At 41.9% G+C, this 19,760-nt stretch overlaps 1 protein-coding gene across 1 annotated transcript; it reads right to left on the bottom strand.

Moving 5' to 3' along the window:
- Nucleotides 1-602: 602 nt before the first annotated feature.
- Nucleotides 603-19,015, bottom strand: LOC100580402 (lysozyme-like protein 1). The gene is given in 6 exon segments (XM_003269409.4): nucleotides 603-838; nucleotides 1,636-1,714; nucleotides 15,416-15,574; nucleotides 16,086-16,249; nucleotides 18,899-18,978; nucleotides 18,980-19,015. Coding segments are annotated over 6 exon segments (588 nt in total). The 3' UTR covers nucleotides 603-768.
- Nucleotides 19,016-19,760: the final 745 nt, after the last annotated feature.

Below are 19,760 nucleotides of genomic sequence, written 5' to 3'. Positions count from 1 at the left end.
TGGCCACAGGAACCAGGACTCCCTACAATGAAGAAGGGAAATTTGTTTCCCCCAGGGCTAGAGCATTTTGGGGGCAATTTTTCAAGTCTTAACACGATGCCATTATGACATCATTGAAACTGAGTCAGGGCAGGGTGCGGTGGCTCACACCTGTAATCCCAGGACTTCGGGATGCCAAGGTGGGCAGATCACCTTGAGCTCAGGAATTTGAGACCAGGCTGGGCAACTTGGCGAAACCCCATCTGGGTGTGGTCGCACATGCCTGCAATCCCAGCTACTTGGGAGGCTAAGGCACAAGAATCGCTTGAACCTGGGAGGTGGAGGTTGCAGTGGGCTGAGATTGCACCAATGCCCTCCAGCCTGGGGGACAGAGCAGAAGACTCTAAAAAAAAAAAAAAGGAAAGAAGGAAGGAAAGAAAAGAAAGAAAGAAAGAAAGAAAGAAAGAAAGAAAGAAAGAAAGAAAGAAAGAGAAAGAAAGAGAAAAAGAAAGAAAGAAAGAAAGAAAGAAAGAAAGAAAGAAAGAAAGAAAGGAAAATAAAAGAAAGAGAAAGAGAAAGAAAGAAAGAAAGGAAGAAAGAAAAGGGAACCAAGTCAGGGTGAAGACATTTAAATGAAAATATTTATTTTCTTAAAAGTATAGCTTAATTGTCCCTCTCCAAGTTTGAGAAGGAATATTGGGAGGAAACGGGACAAGATGACACAGGCATTTGGACATTCACTGCAAACCATAGGGCGTTGCTGCAAAGCATCCTGCGTTCAGTTCCAGTTTAGGAAACCTCACAGCCTTTTTTCCAGTTGGACAGGTCTCTCCCCTCACAGTGTTTCTTCCAGCCTTGCCTGAGCACGAGAGGGAAGCAAGAGCAGCAGAAAGAAGCATGACAATCCAAATCGTCTCAGTTTCAAAGTCTACAGAAATTAACCAAAATCGCCAGCAGAAACCTGGGTTGGGTTTCATTTGCTTCTGAGATTCAAGGATGCTGTCATTTTGCCTTGTTCAGACTTTTGTCTCCTGGTTTTCTCCTAGCCATTGTTAGCTTCAGCAACAAGCAATCAACTTTTATAAGGATGGGTCATTTCATGACATACCCACACCTGTGAAAATTCCGGTTCTCTGAGTGGGGCTGGCTGGCAACGTTCACTAGAACACAGCAGCAGGGAGTGCAAGGTCCCAGGCTCAATGCTGGGGACGCTTTCTGCTGAGTTACCATGACACAGACCTGCTCACTTTCCTCTCGCTGCTGCTCATTCTCTTTCCCTGAAAAATGTTGCTGTAACCTTCAAAATCTTATCCAAATCTAGAGCAAACTCAAGCTTTTTTTTCCCTCTGTTGAATTGACTCAACTGACCCTTTCCAAGTCACTTTAGAAAATACCTTTCTCCATTGTTTGGAATACGTTCATACGAAAAGCAATTGCAAACTGTCTTAACCCAATCCCATCTCTCCTCTCCCCTTCTGTGTACTACTATTTTCACTGCACACCCACACACCGATGGAGAAGAATATAGACAAGGTCTCGTTCCATTGGTTGGACCCCTCTGGGGAGGTGAGTTTGTCAGTTCTACCATAACTGTGATAAATACACACACTAGGTTTTGCCCATGACAGGGCAAGTCTCCCAAGGAAAGACTCTTACCAATAGTTCATTCCTTGTGTCTCTTTAACAATTTTCCTGGCACAGATAATCGCATCTGTGAGGTCATCAGTGATCAAGGCTGTAAAAAGAGAGGTCATCAGGGTTAGGCGAGACTTTGTTGTTGGAGAGGGACCCCAACTCAACTTTCCTTCACTTTTCTCAGTCTTTTTGGGATGGGAAGGTTGGAAGAACTATGATTTTCCCTGCAAAGCCACAATCTCATTTTTGTTAAGCTTCTTCATAATGAAAAGAACTTTGTTTTTATTTTAAGACCAACTTCATCTGGCACTACCTGACGTTTCAGAGGAAGAGCCCAATCCTGAAGGGTTTTTGGAAATGTGTTTAGAGAAGATGCCATATGAAAATGTTCTTTATGTTCTAAAGAAATAGGCGCAGGCCAGTCGTGGTGGCTCAGACCTGCAATCCCAGCACTTTGGGAGGCCGAGGTAGGAGGATCACTTGAGGCTAGGAGTTTGAGTCCAGTCTGGGCAACATAGAAAGACCCCATCTCTACAAAACATAAAAAAATTAGCCTAGTGTGATGGCACACACCTGTGGTCTAAGCCACTCGGGAGTCTGAGGTGGGAGAATCACTTGGGCCCAGGAGGTCAAAGCTGAAATGAGTTGTGTTTACATCACTGCACTCCAGCCTGGGCAACAGAGTGAGACTCTGTCTTAAGAAAAAAAAAAAGGCACATAAGACAGGAGAGTACAGTGTTTTCTGTATTTGGGTTAGTTTGACACGTAAGGTTTCTTTACAGGTAAATATTAAACTTTTGTCTATTGTCATTTTTCAGTTTGTGTCTTAAAAATGTTTTATCCAGGGTGTTTTTCATGTGCAGAAAGTTTTAACTTTTAAATCAAATACATCAGTCTTTGTCTTTCTTACTTTTCCTTTTCTGTTTTCTTTTTGAGACAGAATCTCACTCTGTCACCCAGGCTGGAGTGCAGTGATATGAAAATAGCTCCCTGCAGCCTCAACCTCCTGGCCTCAAGCAATCCTTCCACCTCAGCCTTCAAAATAGCTAGGAATACAGGTATGCACCACCACGCCTGACCATTTTTTATTTTTATTTTTGTAGAGACAGGGTTTCACCATGATGCCCAGGCTGATCTGGAACTCCTGGGCTTAAGCAATCCTCTGGCTTTGGCCTCCCAAAGTGCTGGGATTACAGGCATGAGCCATGCCATCTATTATTTTTTCGATTGCTTCAGATATAACAAATCTTTGAATTGAAATATGTTAGTTGATATCCACATTCTTTCCTGCTTGCTTAGAAGCAGCCGCAAGATCCTCAACACAAACATGACAGAAAAAGGCAAATAAATAAAACAAGTTCAACATTACTTCTACTGCAAGTTGAGTGTTCCAGGAGCTGATGCTGAGATGGGTTTGAAATGCCAGGTATTTTCAGCAATCCACACCTATGAAAGGAATCGGTTGGGGGGAAGCAGGATGGGCAGACGGATATGTCCATTTGTGACGCAGACCCAGCAATTCCTTGGGCAGCCCAGCAATGAGCTCCCGAGTGAGCACTGCCCATCAGAGTGGCCCAAGTCGGGCCCACATGTCAGGTCCGCATGCCTCTGCCTCACACGTCACTGGGTGTGGGTCACCCCAGAAGGGAGCAACCTGCACCTGAAGCCAATCATGAAGCAGGTGGCAGGTACTGTCTGCTCATCACACAACTGCAGCGGGGGCGACATGTCTTCCCTTAGCAGGGGATCTGGGAGGCCCATCTCCATTACCACCACAACCACCAATCCAATCAAGGGCAAAAATACTCAAACCACTTGATCTCATTTCTGCTTGTCAATTATGTAAAGATTTTTTTTTTAAGGGAATTGGGTAATGCTTGATGTTGACAAAGGCGTAGAGAGGCAGGTTCTCTGGATACTTGCTCGAGGGCGTATAATGGGTTCAACATTTCAGGAAACCAACATAGCAGCATGTGTTTAGAGCCTTAATGAGGTTTCTATCCTTTCACCTAATCATTTCTCTCTCCAGATCTATCCTAAGGAAATAGTCATGACGCCAGACAAATATTTCTTTACAAAGTCGTTTACTATAGCTTTATTTACAAGAGTTAAAATGGAAAAATCTAATTGCCTCATAATCAGTGATATTCAAATTAATCATAATACCTTCATTTAATAAAATAAAGAGCCGTTTGAATTACGTTTTCCCAGGATATTTAGTAATATGGAGAAATGCTCCCAATGCAATGTTAAGTTCCCAATATTATAAAAATATCCATCAAGAGCTGTATTGTCCAATATGGCAGGCATTAGCAACATGTGACAATTTAAATTAAAATTATATTTGTTGACAGATGAATGGATAAAAATATGTTTATATAGAGAGTGGAATATTATTCAGTCATGGAAAAGAAGGAAATGCTGACATTGGCAGCAGCATGAATGAACGGAAGGATGTCATGCTAAGTGAAGGGAGTGAGACCCAGAAAGACAAATACCACATGATTTCACGCATATGCAAAATCTACAAAAGTTGAACTCATAAAAGCAGAGAGTAGAGTGGTGGCTTGTGAGGAAAATGGGGAGATGCTGATGAAAGGGTCCAAACTTTCAGTTATAAGGTGAGGAAGGTCTGGGGAACTAATGTACACTATCGTGACCATAGTTAATTATACTGTACTGCTTACTTGAAATTTGCTGATAGTAGATCTTAAGTGTTCTTCTCTCTCTCTCTCTCTCTCTCTCTCTCTCTCTCATACACACACTCTCTCTCACACACACAGTAACTATGTGAGGTAATGTTAAACTCGATTATAGTGATCATTTCCCAACGTATAAATATATCAAATTATCGTGTTATTTACTTTAAATATATACAATTTTGATTTGTCAGTTATACCCCAATAAAGCTGGGAAAAATAAAAAAAATTGTAATTCATTAACATTAAACACAATTAAAACTTTAGTTCCTTATTTGTTCTAGCTACATCTCAGATACTTTATAGCCACTCATGGCTAGTGGTTCTGTTTGACAGCACAGATGGAAGACATTTTCATCATCATGGAAAGTTCTATTAGATAGCACTGGTTTAGAAAAAAAAAAAGAGAGTCATTAATTCACCAGTATTTTAAGAAAGATTGGCTCTTAACTGTGGGTTCACCAATGCTTTTATGTCTTTACTGTACATTTTCTAAAATTTTTTACAATTGAAATGTACTACTTTTACTACCAGAAAAATAACCAAAAATAATGTTAGCATAAAATGTTGCATTTCAATAAGGCATTGTAATTCCAAATTATTTTGTTAACTCAGTTGAAAGTGGAATTTTTCCTTGAGCATGCTATTTCCTTGAGTTGCTAATTTTGTTGCTTTCTCAGTTAGGCTTCACTAGAAGATAACGTAGTGATAGATTTATTTTAAGCAAATTTATTCTAAATGTGGCTTAATTTTTATTTAAAACAAAATTCTATTAACCAGGAGAAAAAGTAACAAAATACATCGTCTATGAGAGATAGCAATTGAAACAACATATGCAAATTCACTAGCATTTGGTTTATAGTTCTACAGTGAAAACTAAAGCTGTATCAGCTTATAAAAGTCTCTTGCCAGCCTGGTGTGGTGGCTCACGCCTGTAATCCCAGCACTTTGGGAGGCCGAGGCGGGCGGATCACCAGGTCAGGAAATGGAGACCATCCTGGCTAACACGGTGAAACCCCATCTGTACTAAAAATACGAAAAATTAGCCAGGCATGGTGGTACACGCCTGTAGTTCCAGCTACTTGGGAGGCTGAAGCAGGAGAATCACTTGAACCTGGGAGGCGGAGGTTGCAGTGAGCTGAGATCGAGTCACTGCACTCTAGCCTGGGCGACAGAGGGAGACTCCATCTCAAAACAAACAAACAAACAAACAACAACAAAAAAGTTTTTTGCCTGTCTTCTTGAGATATAAATATTTAGGATAATAATAGCTATTACCACTAGCTAGTACTCTATTGAAATCTTACTCTATGTCAGGCACATATTAAATCTCTTCACACAAAATCTCCATCAGTCCTCAGAACAACCATTTCTATGGTACCATTTTATCCCCATAAACCGAGTTCACACACCCAGTTAATGAGCCTGTATTCCGATAGAGGGCTTAAATTCTGTTTTTCTTCTGATTCTTTCTTCCAACAGAGGCCACTTAAGCAAAGATTCCTGCTCATGAAACACTATATGCTAATAAAGTAATAATGAAAATATAATTTTAATTTTTCTAGTAATTATTTACTTTGAATATACTTTAATATACTTTTAATTTTTCTAGTAATTATTTACCTATGAGGTTATCCAAACTTAAGCATTTGGTACCGGATATATGTTCAAATTACTTAGAGACCCTTTATTTTGGATGCATAAGCGCTTGATAAATGCTGAGACACTGGTTTGTGTTTGGAAGTGGTCTAGTGTATTTCCTGGGAGACATGGGTTTGGGGCTGTCTCTAGGGGTTGGAGAGACACAGTGAGGAGGAAGCAGATCACATTCTATTATTCTGGGATTGGAGGTCATCCCAGGCATGTACAGAAAGCACGCATTTGTACTGGGGGCAGGGCAGTTTACTTGGCTGGCAATGCCCTGTAAGGATTCCTGAAAGGGTCAGGCCATGCAGGACCAGGAAGCGGACACCGTGTAAAGCTGTTTGTCCCCTCCTACATTGTTAGAGCATTTTGTTGCACAATTGAGATGTTTCGAAAGTACTCGTTGGACACAACTGAATTTGCTTAGGAAAGTATGTCGACCAGGCGCGGCGCCTCACACCTGTAATCCCAGCACTTCAGGAGGCTGAGGCAGGCAGATCACTTGAGGTCAGGAGTTTGAGACCAGCCTGGCCAACATGGCAAAACCTGTCTCTACTAAAAATACAAAAATTAGCTGGCTGTGGTGGCACACGCCTGTAATCCCAGCTACTCGGGAGGCTGAGGCAGGAGAATTGCTTGAACCCTGGAGGTGGAGGTTGCAGTGAGCCGAGACCGCGTCACTACACTTCAGCCTGGGTGACAGAGTGACAGAGTGAGACTCTGTCTCAGAAAAAAAAAAAAAGAAAAGAAAAGAAAAGAAAAGAAAAAACTGGAAGCATTCCCTTTGAAAACTGGCACAAGACAGGGATGCCCTCTCTCACCACTCCTATTCAACATAGTGTTGGAAGTTCTGGCCAGGGCAATCAGGCAGGAGAAGGAAATAAAGGGCATTCAATTAGAAAAAGAGGAAGTCAAATTGTCCCTGTTTGCAGATGACATGATTGTATATCTAGAAAACCCCATTGTCTCAGCTCAAAATCTCCTTAAGCTGATAGGCAACTTCAGCAAAGTCTCAGGATACAAAATCAGTGTGCAAAAATCACAAGCATTCTTATACACCAATAACAGACAAACAGAGAGCCAAATCACGAGTGAACTCCCATTCACAATTGCTTCAAAGAGAATAAGATACCTAGGAATCCAACTTACAAGGGACATGAAGGACCTCGTCAAGGAGAACTACAAACCACTGCTCAGTGAAATAAAAGAGGATACAAACAAATGGAAGAACATTCCATGCTCATGGGTTGGAAGAATCAATATCATGAAAATGGCCATACTGCCCAAGGTAATTTATAGATTCAATGCCATCCCCTTCAAGCTACCAATGACTTTCTTCACAGAATTGGAAAAAACTACTTTAAAGTTCATATGGAACCAAAAAAGAACCTGCATCGCCAAGTCAATCCTAAGCCAAAAAAACAAAGCTGGAGGCATCACGCTACCTGACTTCAAACTATACTACAAGGCTACAGTAACCAAAACAGCATGGTACTGGTACCAAAACAGACATATAGACCAATGGAACAGAACAGAGCCCTCAGAAATAATGCCGCATATCTACAACTATCTGATCTTTGACAAACCTGACAAAAACAAGCAATGGGGAAAGAATTCTCTATTTAATAAATGGTGCTGGGAAAACTGGCTAGCCATATGTAAAAAGCTGAAATTGGATCCCTTCCTTACACCTTATACAGAAATTAATTCAAGATGGATTAAAGACTTAAATCTTAGACCTAAAACCATAAAAACCCAGAAGAAAACCTAGGCAATACCATTCAGGATATAGGCATGGGCAAGGACTTCACATCTGAAACATCAAAAGCAATGGCAACAAAAGCCAAAATTGACAAATGGGATCTAATTAAACTAAAGAGCTTCTGCACAACAAAAGAAACTACCATCAGAGTGAACAGGCAACCTACAGAATGGGAGAAAATTTTTGCAATCTACTCATTCGACAAAGGGCTAATATCCAGAATCCACAATGAACTCAAACTTACAAGAAAAAAACAAACAACCCAATCAAAAAGAGGGCAAAGGATATGGACAGACACTTCTCAAAAGAAGACATTTATGCAGCCAAAAGACACATGAAAAAATGCTCATCATCACTGGTCATCAGAGAAATGCAAATCAAAACCACAGTGAGATACCATCTCACATCAGTTAGAATGGCCATCATTAAAAAGTCAGGAAGCAACAGGTGCTGGAGAGGATGTGGAGAAATAGGAACACTTTTACACTGTTGGTGGGACTGTAAACTAGTTCAACCCTTGTGGAAGTCAGTGTGGCGATTCCTCAGGGATCTAGAACTAGAAATACCATTTGACCCAGCCATGCCATTTCTGGGTATATACCCAAAGGATTATAAATCATGCTGCTATAAAGACATGCACATGTATGTTTATTGTGGCACTCTTCACAATAGTAAAGACTTGGAACCAACCCAAATGTCCAACAATGATAGACTGGATTAAGAAAATGTGGCACATATATACCATGGAATACTATGCAGCCATAAAAAATGATGAGTTCATGTCCTTTGTAGGGACATGGATGAAGCTGGAAACCATCATTCTCAGCAAACTATTGCAAGGACAAAAAACCAAACACACATGTTCTCACTCATAGGTGGTAATTGAACAATGAGAACACATGGACACAGGAAGGGGAACATCACACACTGGGGACTGTTGTGGGATGGGGCGACGGGGGAGGGATAGCATTAGGAGATATACCTAATGCTAAATGACGAGTTAATGGGTGCAGCACACCAACATGGCACATGTATACACATGTAACAAACATGCACGTTGTACACATGTACCCTAAAACTTAAAGTATAATAATAATAAAATTTTTAAAAAAAGAAAAGAAAATTTAGATATTAAAGAGACACCTATTTCAAATACTAAAAAGATGGCATGTTGCAAGTGTTAAAAAAACTGGAAAAATTCACAAAAATCTGCAAAAAGGAAATATTTCTGCAATTTTCTGTTTGGCACAGATAATACGATTTTCCTACATATTTTTGTGTTTGTATTTATCGATTGCTTCTTCATATGCCAAAAATTGTGTAATATCATATTCTACAAGGAGAATAGAAGGATCGTTTAGAATTTCCTCAAAGGCAGAGGTTGGTAAACTGCAGCATGAGGCCACTGCTGTTTTTGTAAGTAAAGTTTTATTAGAACACACAAAAAATAAAAATAAAAAACACATCCCTGAGTGGAGATTTAAGGTGCTAATGAGACATGAGATGTATGAAGAAGCATGTACAGCTACTGAGCAAGTGCACCAAGAGGATCGCCCAGAACATGCTTACTAGCAACACCTCTTCCCACCCACTTATGAATAACCATGGAAGTCTCCGTTAAAGGGAGCATCCCTGGTACTGGTCTTTGCTGTCCAATCTTCATGAGCAACCTGCCCTGAAATTTTCCTCTCTCAGGGTGTACTGTCTATTCTGCACCTAACTTTCAAAATAGTCTTTTTCTTTATCAATAAATTACTTTATGCTACATCTCCTTTGCTGTGTGTCTTTTGTTGAAATTCTTTTAAACTAAGAAGACAAGACCCGAGGACTCACAACAGCTGTCAACACACACACTGTGTGTGTATTCAATAAAAAATTATTCCACGTGCAGAGACAGAGAAATGTGACACATACTAAGAGAAAGATCAGTCAAGGGTAAGACTCAGAAATGACCGTTGATTGCATTTGCTGATAAGAAATTTAAATCACTGCTTATAAATATGATGATTTATATCAAAGACTTAAAGAGAAACAGGAGTAAAATGAAATGAAAGATACAAAAAATTATGATGCCAAATAAAAAACACAGTATCTGAAAAGAAATATCCAATCAATAAGTTTAATAGATTAGCATTAAAAAAAAAGTAACAGCTGACTTGAAGACATAATAATGGAAACTACTGAAAATAAAACACAGGGAAGGAAAAAGACTAAAAAATGAGGAACCTCAGTGATGAATGGGACAGCATCAGCGATCAAACATACATGCTGTTAGAATTCTTGAAGGAGAAAAGAAAAGCATTAGAAGAAAGAATGGCTGAAATATTTCCAAATTTAATGAAAATTATAAACTCAAGGCTACAAAATGTTAATGAATACCAAGTAAGATAAACACAAATATCACACATCATCAAATTGCTGAAAATGAGTGACAAAGAGAAAATCTTAAAAACAACTAGAGAAAAAAACACATATTACACACCGGGGACAAACAGAAGGAAATCACTGGTTTCCCATCATACACAAGGCAAGCCAGAAGTCAACGGAATATCTTTAAAAACTTGAAGCGAAGTGTGGTGGCTCACAACTGTAATCCTAGCACTTTGGGAGGCTGAGGTGAGAGGATTGCCCCAGCCCAGGAGTTTGAGACCAGCCTAGGCAACATGACGAGACCCCATCTCTACAGATTTTTTTTTTTTTTTTGAGACAGAGTCTCGCTGTCGCCCAGGCTGGAGTGCAGTGGCGTCATCTCGGCTCACTGCAGGCTCCGCCCCCCAGGGTTCACACCATTCTCCTGCCTCAGCCTCCCGAGTAGCTGGGACTACAGGCGCCCGCCACCACACCCGGCTAATTTTTTGTATTTTTAGTAGAGACGGGGTTTCACTGTGTTAGCCAGGATGATCTCGATCTCCTGACCTCCTGATCCGCCTGCCTCGGCCTCCCAAAGTGCTGGGATTACAGGCGTGAGCCACCGCGCCCGGCCCAAATTTTTTTTTTTAAATCAGCCAGGTATGGTGGCACATGCCTGTGGTCCCAGCTGCTCAGGAGGCTGAGGCATGAGAATTGCTTGAGTCCAGGAGGTCAAGGCTGCCGTGAGTTGTGATAATGCCACTACACTCACAGTGTTGTTTTGAGACAGAGCATGACCCTGTCTCAAAACAATAACAATAGCAACTTGAGGTGGAAAAGAACTGTCAGCCCAGAATTTTATATGTAAAGAAAATATTCCTCAAAATCAAAATAAGTAGAGATATTTTCAGACAGAGAGAATGCTTGCTAATAGACCTCTACTCTAAAACAAAACAAAACAAAACAAAGTTAAAGAAAGTTCTTTAGGCTGAAGGAAAACGATATCAATTAACTGTCTGCTCAAGTAAATCCACCAAAGGAATGAAGAGTATTGGAAATAGTAAATATGTAATAAATACTATAAAAATTTTTCATTTAAAAATTTATCTAAAAAACAATTGTTTAAAGAAAAAATTATAAAAATGCATTTTGCGGTATACAAATATAGAAGAAAAATGCATGACAACACAGCACAAAGGATGGAATAGGAAAAATTGAAGTATACTATTAAGAAACTCATATGTCACATATGAAGTGGTGTGTTATTTGAAGATAAAATGTAATAAGATAATGATGCCTATTGAAAACCCTAGCGTAACTACTAAAAACAAAATAGAAGGATAGCTAACAAACCAACGGAGGAAATAAAAAAGAATACTAAAAAATATTCAATAAATTCAAAAGAAAGCAGAAAAATGGAACCAAGAATAGATGGCACAAACAGAAAACAAAATAGCAAGATGTAATTTAAAACTAGCCATATCAGCCGGGCACAGTGGCTCACGCCTGTAATCCCAGCACTTTGGGAGGCCAAGGTGGGCAGATCACGACGAGGTCAGGAGATCAAGACCATCCTGGCTAACACAGTGAAACCTCATCTCTACTAAAAAAAATACAAAAAAATTAGCTGGGCTTAGTGGCATGTGCCTGTAGTCCCAGCTACTCAGGAGGCTGAGGCAGGGGAATCACTTGAACCCAGGAGGCAGAGGGTGCAGTGAGCCAAGATCGTGCCACTGTACTCCAGCCTGGGTGACAGAGCAAAGCTCCATCTCAACAAAAAAAAAAAAAAAAAAGAAAAAGAAAAAAAGAAAAAACTAGTCATATCAGTAATCACATTAAATGCAAACGGCCTAATCATGGCATAACCCACAGGCCAACCCCCCGTTTCTGTAAATAAAGCCTTATTGGAACACAGCCAGGCCCGTTCATTTACATACTTTCTATGGCTGCTTTCACACTATGTCATGGTTGGGTAGTTGCAATCGAAACCGCATGGCCTGAAAAGCCTAAAATATTTATTGTTTGGCTTTTTAGGCAAACATTTGCTGACCTATGGTTTAATCACTCCTACTGAAAAACAGTAATTACCAGAATGGATATAAAAGCAACACACAACTCTACATTACTTATAAATAATTCACCTTAAATATAAAGACACATGGATTAAAAGTAGAAGGATAGAAAGAAACATACTATACAAATATTTCCTCAAAGAAAGCGAGAGTGGGCTATACTGCTGTCAAACAAAGTAGATTTCTGGATGAGAAATAGCACCAGAGTTAAGGAGAAACTTGGACTCCAGTGATAAAAGAGTCAATTCACCACAAGGACGTAACAATCCTCAAAGAATATGTGCCTAAGAACAAAGCTTCAAAAATGGACAAGATCGAAAGGTGAAATAGACAAAGCTAAAATGACAGTTGCAAATTTCAATATGTATTTCTCACTGTATAATAGAACAAGTAAGAAAATCAGAAAGGATGTAACAATCATTTGTAGAACATCCACCCACCAAATATAAAATACACATTTTTTTTCAAATGCACATTCACCGTAAGAAACATTTGCTGTGCTGTAAAACAAGGTTAAAGAAATATTAAACGTTTGAAATCATATAGACCTGGGATCTCCAACCCCTGAACCACAGACCTATGTGGGTCTGTGGCCTCACAGCAGGAGGTGAGCAGCAGGTGAGTGAGTGAATCTTCATCTGTATTTACAGACACTCCCCATCTCCCACATTACTGCCTGGGCTCCACCTCCTGTCAGATCAGTGGCCGCATTAGATTCTCATAGGAGTGTGAACTCTACTGTGAACTGCGCTTGCGAGGGATCTAGGTTACATTCTCCTTATGAGAATCTAATGCCTGATGATCTGTCAGTGTCTCCCATCACCCCCAGATGGGACTGTCTAGTTGCAGGAAAATAAGCTCAGGACTCTCACTGATTCTACATTATGGTGAGTTGCATAATTATTCCTTATGTATTGCAATGTAATAATAATAGAAATAAAGTGGACAATAAGTGTAATACGCTTGAATCATCCTGAAACCATCCTCCTCCCACTGGTCCATGGAAAATTTGTCTTCTACAAACTGTTCCCTGGTGCCAAAAAGGTTGGGGACCACTGATATAGACCATATTTTCTGACCGTAATGAGGTGTAACTAGAAATCTTTAATAAAAGCTCATCCTGGGATAATCCTTCACTCTCAGGCTGGGCATTCCTCTTGCCTTTCTCCCTTATCGAGTCCCTTGTTTCCTGAACTATGTTTCCTCTTAATTGTTTTAGTTTATCGTTTTGGTGGAGTACGTTTTCCTGTAGTTTTGTGAGAGAGGGTGCATGGGAGCAGAGCTGAGTATCTCATCTTTGCCCTGATGGATCCACTCTCAACCCTTCTCCACCATGCTCTGTGCACTCGGAGGCCGACACACACAGTTGGCGTCAATGGATTCCTGTGTCCTCTGACTTCTGGAGGGGTTTAAATAAGAGTAGGCATCAGCAGGGAGGGACAGAGGAAGGACACTGAGGTTGACATATACATATAATATCTTCCAGCTTTATTTCTGTCAGGTCACTCAGCACAAGTCATGTCCCTTGAGGGAAGATCTCAGATCCTAGAAGGCAGTCCTCTCCCGGCAGACCTTTTGTACCTCAGTGCTGGTCACAGCTCTCTTTCCATTCCTCTTTGGGCAATGGGTTCCTAATCTCTCACTTCACTATTGCCATGGTTTTTCTATGGTTTGATGAGATCTTTGTAAGTAGAGTCTATTAACATTCTCTTCCAATTACCCAGTTTGCATTTGTTCTGTCTTCCAGCCAGGATTCTTTATGATATAGGAGGTAAAAAATGTAACAACTTGGTTCTCAGAAAATGTACTCTGGGTGGCTAGAGCTACAGGCATATGCCTGGCTATTTTTAATTTTTGTGGAGACAGAGTCTGGCTGTAGGGTCTTGCTATGGGGTCTCACCCAGGCTGGTCTTGAATTCCTGGCCTAAGGTGACTCTCTGACTTCACTGTTGTACCTTACACGGCAAAAGGGACTTTGCCTGAGTCTTTAGAAGCAGAGAATCTTGCCCAGCTGTGGTTACAGAGAGATCCCATGACAAAAGAAGGAGGAAAGATTCAAAGTGTGAAAGGGACTCAACCCACCATTGCTGGCTGTGAAGATGGAGTAAGGGGCCATGAGTCAAGGGGTGTGAGTGGTCCCTAGAAGCCTGGAATGGCCCTTGGGTGACAACCTGCAAGCAACAGGGCTCTCAGTTTGACACCCCCAAGGAACTGAACTCTGCTAAAACCCAAATGAGCAAGGACATGGATCTTCCCGCAGAGCCTCCAGAAACGAAAGCAGACCTGTCAGCACCTTGACTTCAGCCCTGTGAATCCCCTGGCACTCTTCCAGCCTAAAGAACTGTAAGGAAATTTTGCAGTGTTTAAGCCACAAGTTTGTGGTAAATTTTTAGGGCAGCAATAGAAACCTAAATTCCTAAGTGAATTCAATGCTATTTTAATGACTTGGTACGCTGGGCAAGGTTCTCTCCTTCTAAGGACTCATGAGATTGGATTGGCTCCACCCACATTGCCCAGGATAATCTCTCTTGCTCAAGCTCAGATCCTTCCTTACATCTGCAAAGTCCCTTTTGCCATGTAAGGTACAAGAGTGAAGTCAGAGAGTCACCTTAGGCCAGGAGTTCAAGACCAGCCTGGGTGAGACCCTCATAGCAAGACCCCACAGACAGACTCTGTCTGTACAAATAAATAAATAAATAAAAATAGCTGGGCATATGCCTGTAGTTCTAGCCACCCAGAGGAGGGAAGGTTGCTTGAGTCCTGGAGGTCAATACTGCGATGAGCTACGAACACACCACTACACTCCAGCGTGGGCAACAGAGGGAGACCCTGTCTCAAAAAAAAAAAAAAAAAAAAAAAAAAGAAAAGAGAAAGAAAGGTAAAGTGTATTTATCTCATTCTGCTCAAAGAAGTACAAACTGCATCCTTTGGGTGAATTGCTTATGGAAAGCAGCTGGCAGGCAGCTTCCTTTTTCTTACTGAAGACATCAAATATCTCTATACATGAAAGGGCAGTAGGGTTGTTTGTCCATCCCCCTGCTTTAGGGGAGGGCTTCATAAAACCGTCTTACAAGGAATAAGTCATCTTTGGACAAGTCAGCCGCAGGATCCTGAGTGTCACCTTGGAAACTGTTGCATAATTTACCAATCTGGAACAGACCTATTCGCAAGCCTGAACTCCAAGTTTTAGTTAAAGCAAAACATGGTTGGTGATGCCATTGCCGGCTTCCTCGCCTGGTCCCGAGGATGGCATCGCTGGAAAGTCAGAGCCTCACCTGAGCAGGCGACGTGGCAGTGGTTGTTCTCCTTCAGCTTTCCGCGTCTGCACCACGCGAAGCTGTTGATCTGGAAGATGCCATAGTCGATGCTGCCGTCATCCAGGACCCTCTGGGCCGTGGTGTTGTAGCCGCTCTCGTAATACGCCATGCAGATCCCTGGAGGGGGGAAGCCAGAAACGCCAGCAAAGGAAGTGCATCATTTGCTCTAAGCCTGGTCTGAGGGCGAGTTTCCTTATCCCTGTTACCTGACTACTTCCTCCCAATACACCTTGGGCAGGGCAGGGCGGGCATGCACCCAGGGGGCACACGAAAGGCACACTGGGGGCTGGGATGGCACACTTGAAGCTGCACACCCAGTCAGGGGCTGAGCCTAATCTAGACCAAAAGTCAGGTCCCCCCACTCCCCACGATGCCAGCAGAGGTGGCATTATTTTCCCCTTCCCTGGCTGGTGCCGTAAGTTCAGGACTCCAGGAATAAGGAAATGAGGGGCAGGGGAGGAAGGAGAGGAGACCCAGAGAGCCACAGTTAGGCTATCAGCCACCCCTGTGTGCGGTGAGGGCAGAGCAGGTGTAGTTGGGGAGACACAGCAGGGAGTGTGGCCAGGACCTTCAACATCTCAGGGGAAAGGTCAAGGACAGAAAGAGAGCAGGAAAGAAAGAATCTCACAGTTTCCAAGGCTGAAGCCCCAGTAATTGTCCAGGCCAGCCCTCGAGAATATTTTTGCCAGTTTGCAGCGAGTGTAGATTTTGGACTCGGCGCCTGTGACCAGGCAGCCAATGAGGGTCAGAATGCCCGCAACCTTCATCTTCAAAGCCTGCCGGAGACAGAACCTGCCAAAGAGCAGGAGAACGGGTCAGACGATCTTGATTCAGGAACTTCGAAATCCAGCGGTGGTGACTGTGCACAGCCCTGCCTAGATGCTGCCTGTCACTTTGGTCATTCAGAGCCACCATCAGGGAAAACCGGCCACTCTACAGTCCAGGGAAGGAACGCGACTGCAGGCTGTCTCCTTAATGCTTTTCCATGCGGTAACTTTCAAGTCAATGCTATGTTCTCAGGGTTAAGCAAGCGAAAAAATTAACCCTCCTTAATACATATCCAGGTGAAAACCACAGGCAGCATTTTTAGGATTTCTATTTTAATTCTATGAATAAAAAATAGAATACAAGGCAAAACATTCCCTACACTGCTGACCCTTGAACAACATGGGTTTGAACTGCGTGTGCCCATGTATCTGTAAATTTACTTCTGCCTCTGCCACCCCGAGACAGCAAGACCACCCCCTCCTCTTCCTCCTCCACCTCAGCCTGCACGGTGTGAAGACAACCAGAACGAAGGCCTTTATGATGATTCACTTCCACTTAACAAATAGTAAATATAATATAATAGTAAATATTTACTATTAACAAATAGTTAATATTTACAAATAGTAAATACATCTTCTCTTCCTTATGATTTTCTTAATAACATTTTCTTTTCTGTAGCTTACTTTATTGTAAGAATCCAGTATAGACGTAGAACATACAAAATATGTGTTTATTGGCTGTTTATGTTATTGGTAAGGCTTCCAGTCAGCAGTAGGCTATTAGTCATTAAGCTTCTGGGGAGTCAAAAGTTACATGCAGATTTTCAACTGAGCAGGCATTGGTGCCCCGACCCCTACATTTGTTCAAGGATCAACTTGATCTGTAGAAACAGACACCCCATTTCAGCCAGAGATGAAATACATGTGGGCCTGTATGGAAAACTTTAAGATTCATCATTTGGGCCGGGCACGGTGGCTCATGCCTGTAATCCCAGCACTTTGGGAGGCCAAGGCGGGCGGATCACAAGGTAGGAGATCGAGACCATCCTGGCTAACATGGCGAAACCCCGTCTCTACTAAAAATACCAAAAAATTAGCCAGGTGTGGGCGTGTGCCTGTAGTCCCAGCTACTCGGGAGGCTGAGGCAGGAGAATGGCGTGAACCCAGGAGGCTGAGCTTGCAGTGAGCGGAGATTGCACCATTGCACTCCAGCCTGGGCGACAGAGCGAGACTCCGCTTCAAAAAAAAAAAGATTCATCGTTTGGGGGTTTATTGAAGGGTGAAGATTAAGCACCTAATCTTTCATTTTCTTTTCTTGATGCATTTCAAAATGTGGGAGCATTGCTTCCAAAGTACTAGTGTTTTATCTTAGATTGCAAATGCATTGCTTTGCTAAGCTTCACCACCAGTGCTCCGGGGGTCCTCCTAAAAGTCTGGCACCTGACTGGGGAGCAAGAGGGATGGATGACGATGCCTCACGAAAGGAGGAAAGCACCTGGGGGAGCAGAGGGGCAATAAAGAGGCCCCCACAGAATCGTCTGAAATGGGAGTAGGATCAAGAGCGCCATCTCCTGCTGCCTACTGATTTTCCACAATCTCCTCCTCTCTTGAAATAATGTCTTCCCCAAATACAACAGCCTTGCTGGGATGTGGTGAAGTGAAATTTCTGACAACTACTCGGGATCCTGAACTTGATGTTCTTACATATGTTCATCCCATGTCATTTTCTGAACTTGCCTAGAAACTTCTCCAGTCATTAGTTTCTCTCCCTGGGGCTGGATTCCTGCATTGAAAGGCTAGGCCCAAAACAGGGATAAGTAGTCATCAGCAAGGCCACTGCACCGAGTAACAAGTGAGGCTTTAAGGTGACTAAGCAATAAGGTAAGGAACTGCATTGCATGAGGGGCATGTACATTACAAACGTGAATAGCAAGCGTGGGCAAACCAGGCCTGCTTTTGTATGTAAAGTTTTATTGAAACATAGCTACACCCATTTGGTAATATATTGTTGGTGGCTGATTTCCTGCTGCAGTGGCAGAGTTGAGTAGCTGTGTTAGAGGCTGTATAGACCACAAAGACTAACATATTATTATCTGGCCCTTTTCAGAGAAAGCATGCCAGTCTGTGGTGTATAGCACTGTGTTAAGCTGTGAGGGACAGACAAACGAGGTTTAAGATGCAGAGCTTAGGCCAGGCACGGTGGCTCATGCCTGTAATCTCAGCACTTTGTGAGGGTGAAGAGGGCAAATTGCTTGAAACCAGGGTTTGAGACCAGCCTGGGCAACAAAGGTAGACCTCTGTCACTACAAAATACACAAAAATTAGCCAGGCATAGTTGTGTGTGACTGTGGTCCCACCTATTTGGGAGGCTGAGGTGGGAGGATCTTTTAAGGCTGGGAGGTTGAGGCTGTTGTGAGTTGTGATTGTGCCACTGCACTCCAGCCTGGGCAACAGAGTGACACCCTGTCTCGAAAAAAAAAAAAAAAAAAAGATGCAGAGCTTACAAATAAAGTTGGTTTCTATACCCTGCCTTAGAATGTTAACTGGTCTCAAACAAGTCAAAATGAAACCCGTAGCAATTATAACCCCAAGCATCATGTTCTACATCCTTCAAGAACCTGCCATTGCTAGTTCTCAGGGACAGGTGGCTTCATAAGAGTAATTTAGGTCTTACTGAAAAGGCAGATTCCTGGTGCCTGCCCCAGAGGCTGACTTCTCAGTTGAGTCTGTGGAAGAAGCACTGCTCCACTTACTCAGTCGGTGACTGGCAGCTCAGGTGAGCGTCCTGCATCCCCTGAAGCCGTGTCTGAGTCTAACAAGGCGCAAGTAATCCTTTCCTAGCTCAAGAACCTTTCTTTAGAGTGTTAGAGAAAGAAAAATTCTTAGTCTTTTGTTTCTCACCACCTAGAGATGCTAGAATTCTACTTCTTGGCACTAAAAGCTATATCATCCTGCACGCTTGTGTTCTGAGGCAGGTGCTAACTCTCTTCTGGGCCTTAATACCTCTCATTTTTTTCTCTTTTCCTCTCAACAACCCTCCTCACTACACAACTTGGCCAGGGCCTCCCGTCCAAGTGAGAGCTCTTCTCTAAGTCAACAGTCTGCAAACTTTATCACAAATTCCATTAATAAAGTTAAGCATGTATCCCCTTTAGATGTATACTAAATTAGAAATCACACTTCTGTACCTCTGTAGTAATATGCTACATAAATTATCAACATACACAAAACTAAAATCTGAAAATGAATAAGAGGGTGAAATTAACATTAAAAATTTACTAACAGCACATTTCTTTGCTATAGTTATATTGTTAATTAATACAATATTTTCAAAGGAGGGCCACAAAAGAAATAAAAAATTTTTATGTATAATTAACATGACTTCATTATTTTTTAAAAATTTGGCTTAACACTTTGTGACTCAATAAAGAGCTGGTTTCAAGGTCCATTTATTTCTGTGCTCAGATTTAATGACATAATTGAAATGAATTTTCGCTGGAATATGTAGATCTAAGTACAAGTTTATTGTTAGTTGC

This window comes from Nomascus leucogenys, chromosome 18 (genome assembly GCF_006542625.1).
Source record: "Nomascus leucogenys isolate Asia chromosome 18, Asia_NLE_v1, whole genome shotgun sequence".
NCBI lineage: Eukaryota > Metazoa > Chordata > Mammalia > Primates > Hylobatidae > Nomascus > Nomascus leucogenys.
Note: the sequence above shows the minus strand (reverse complement) of the source record. Positions and strands in the feature narration are given on the sequence as shown.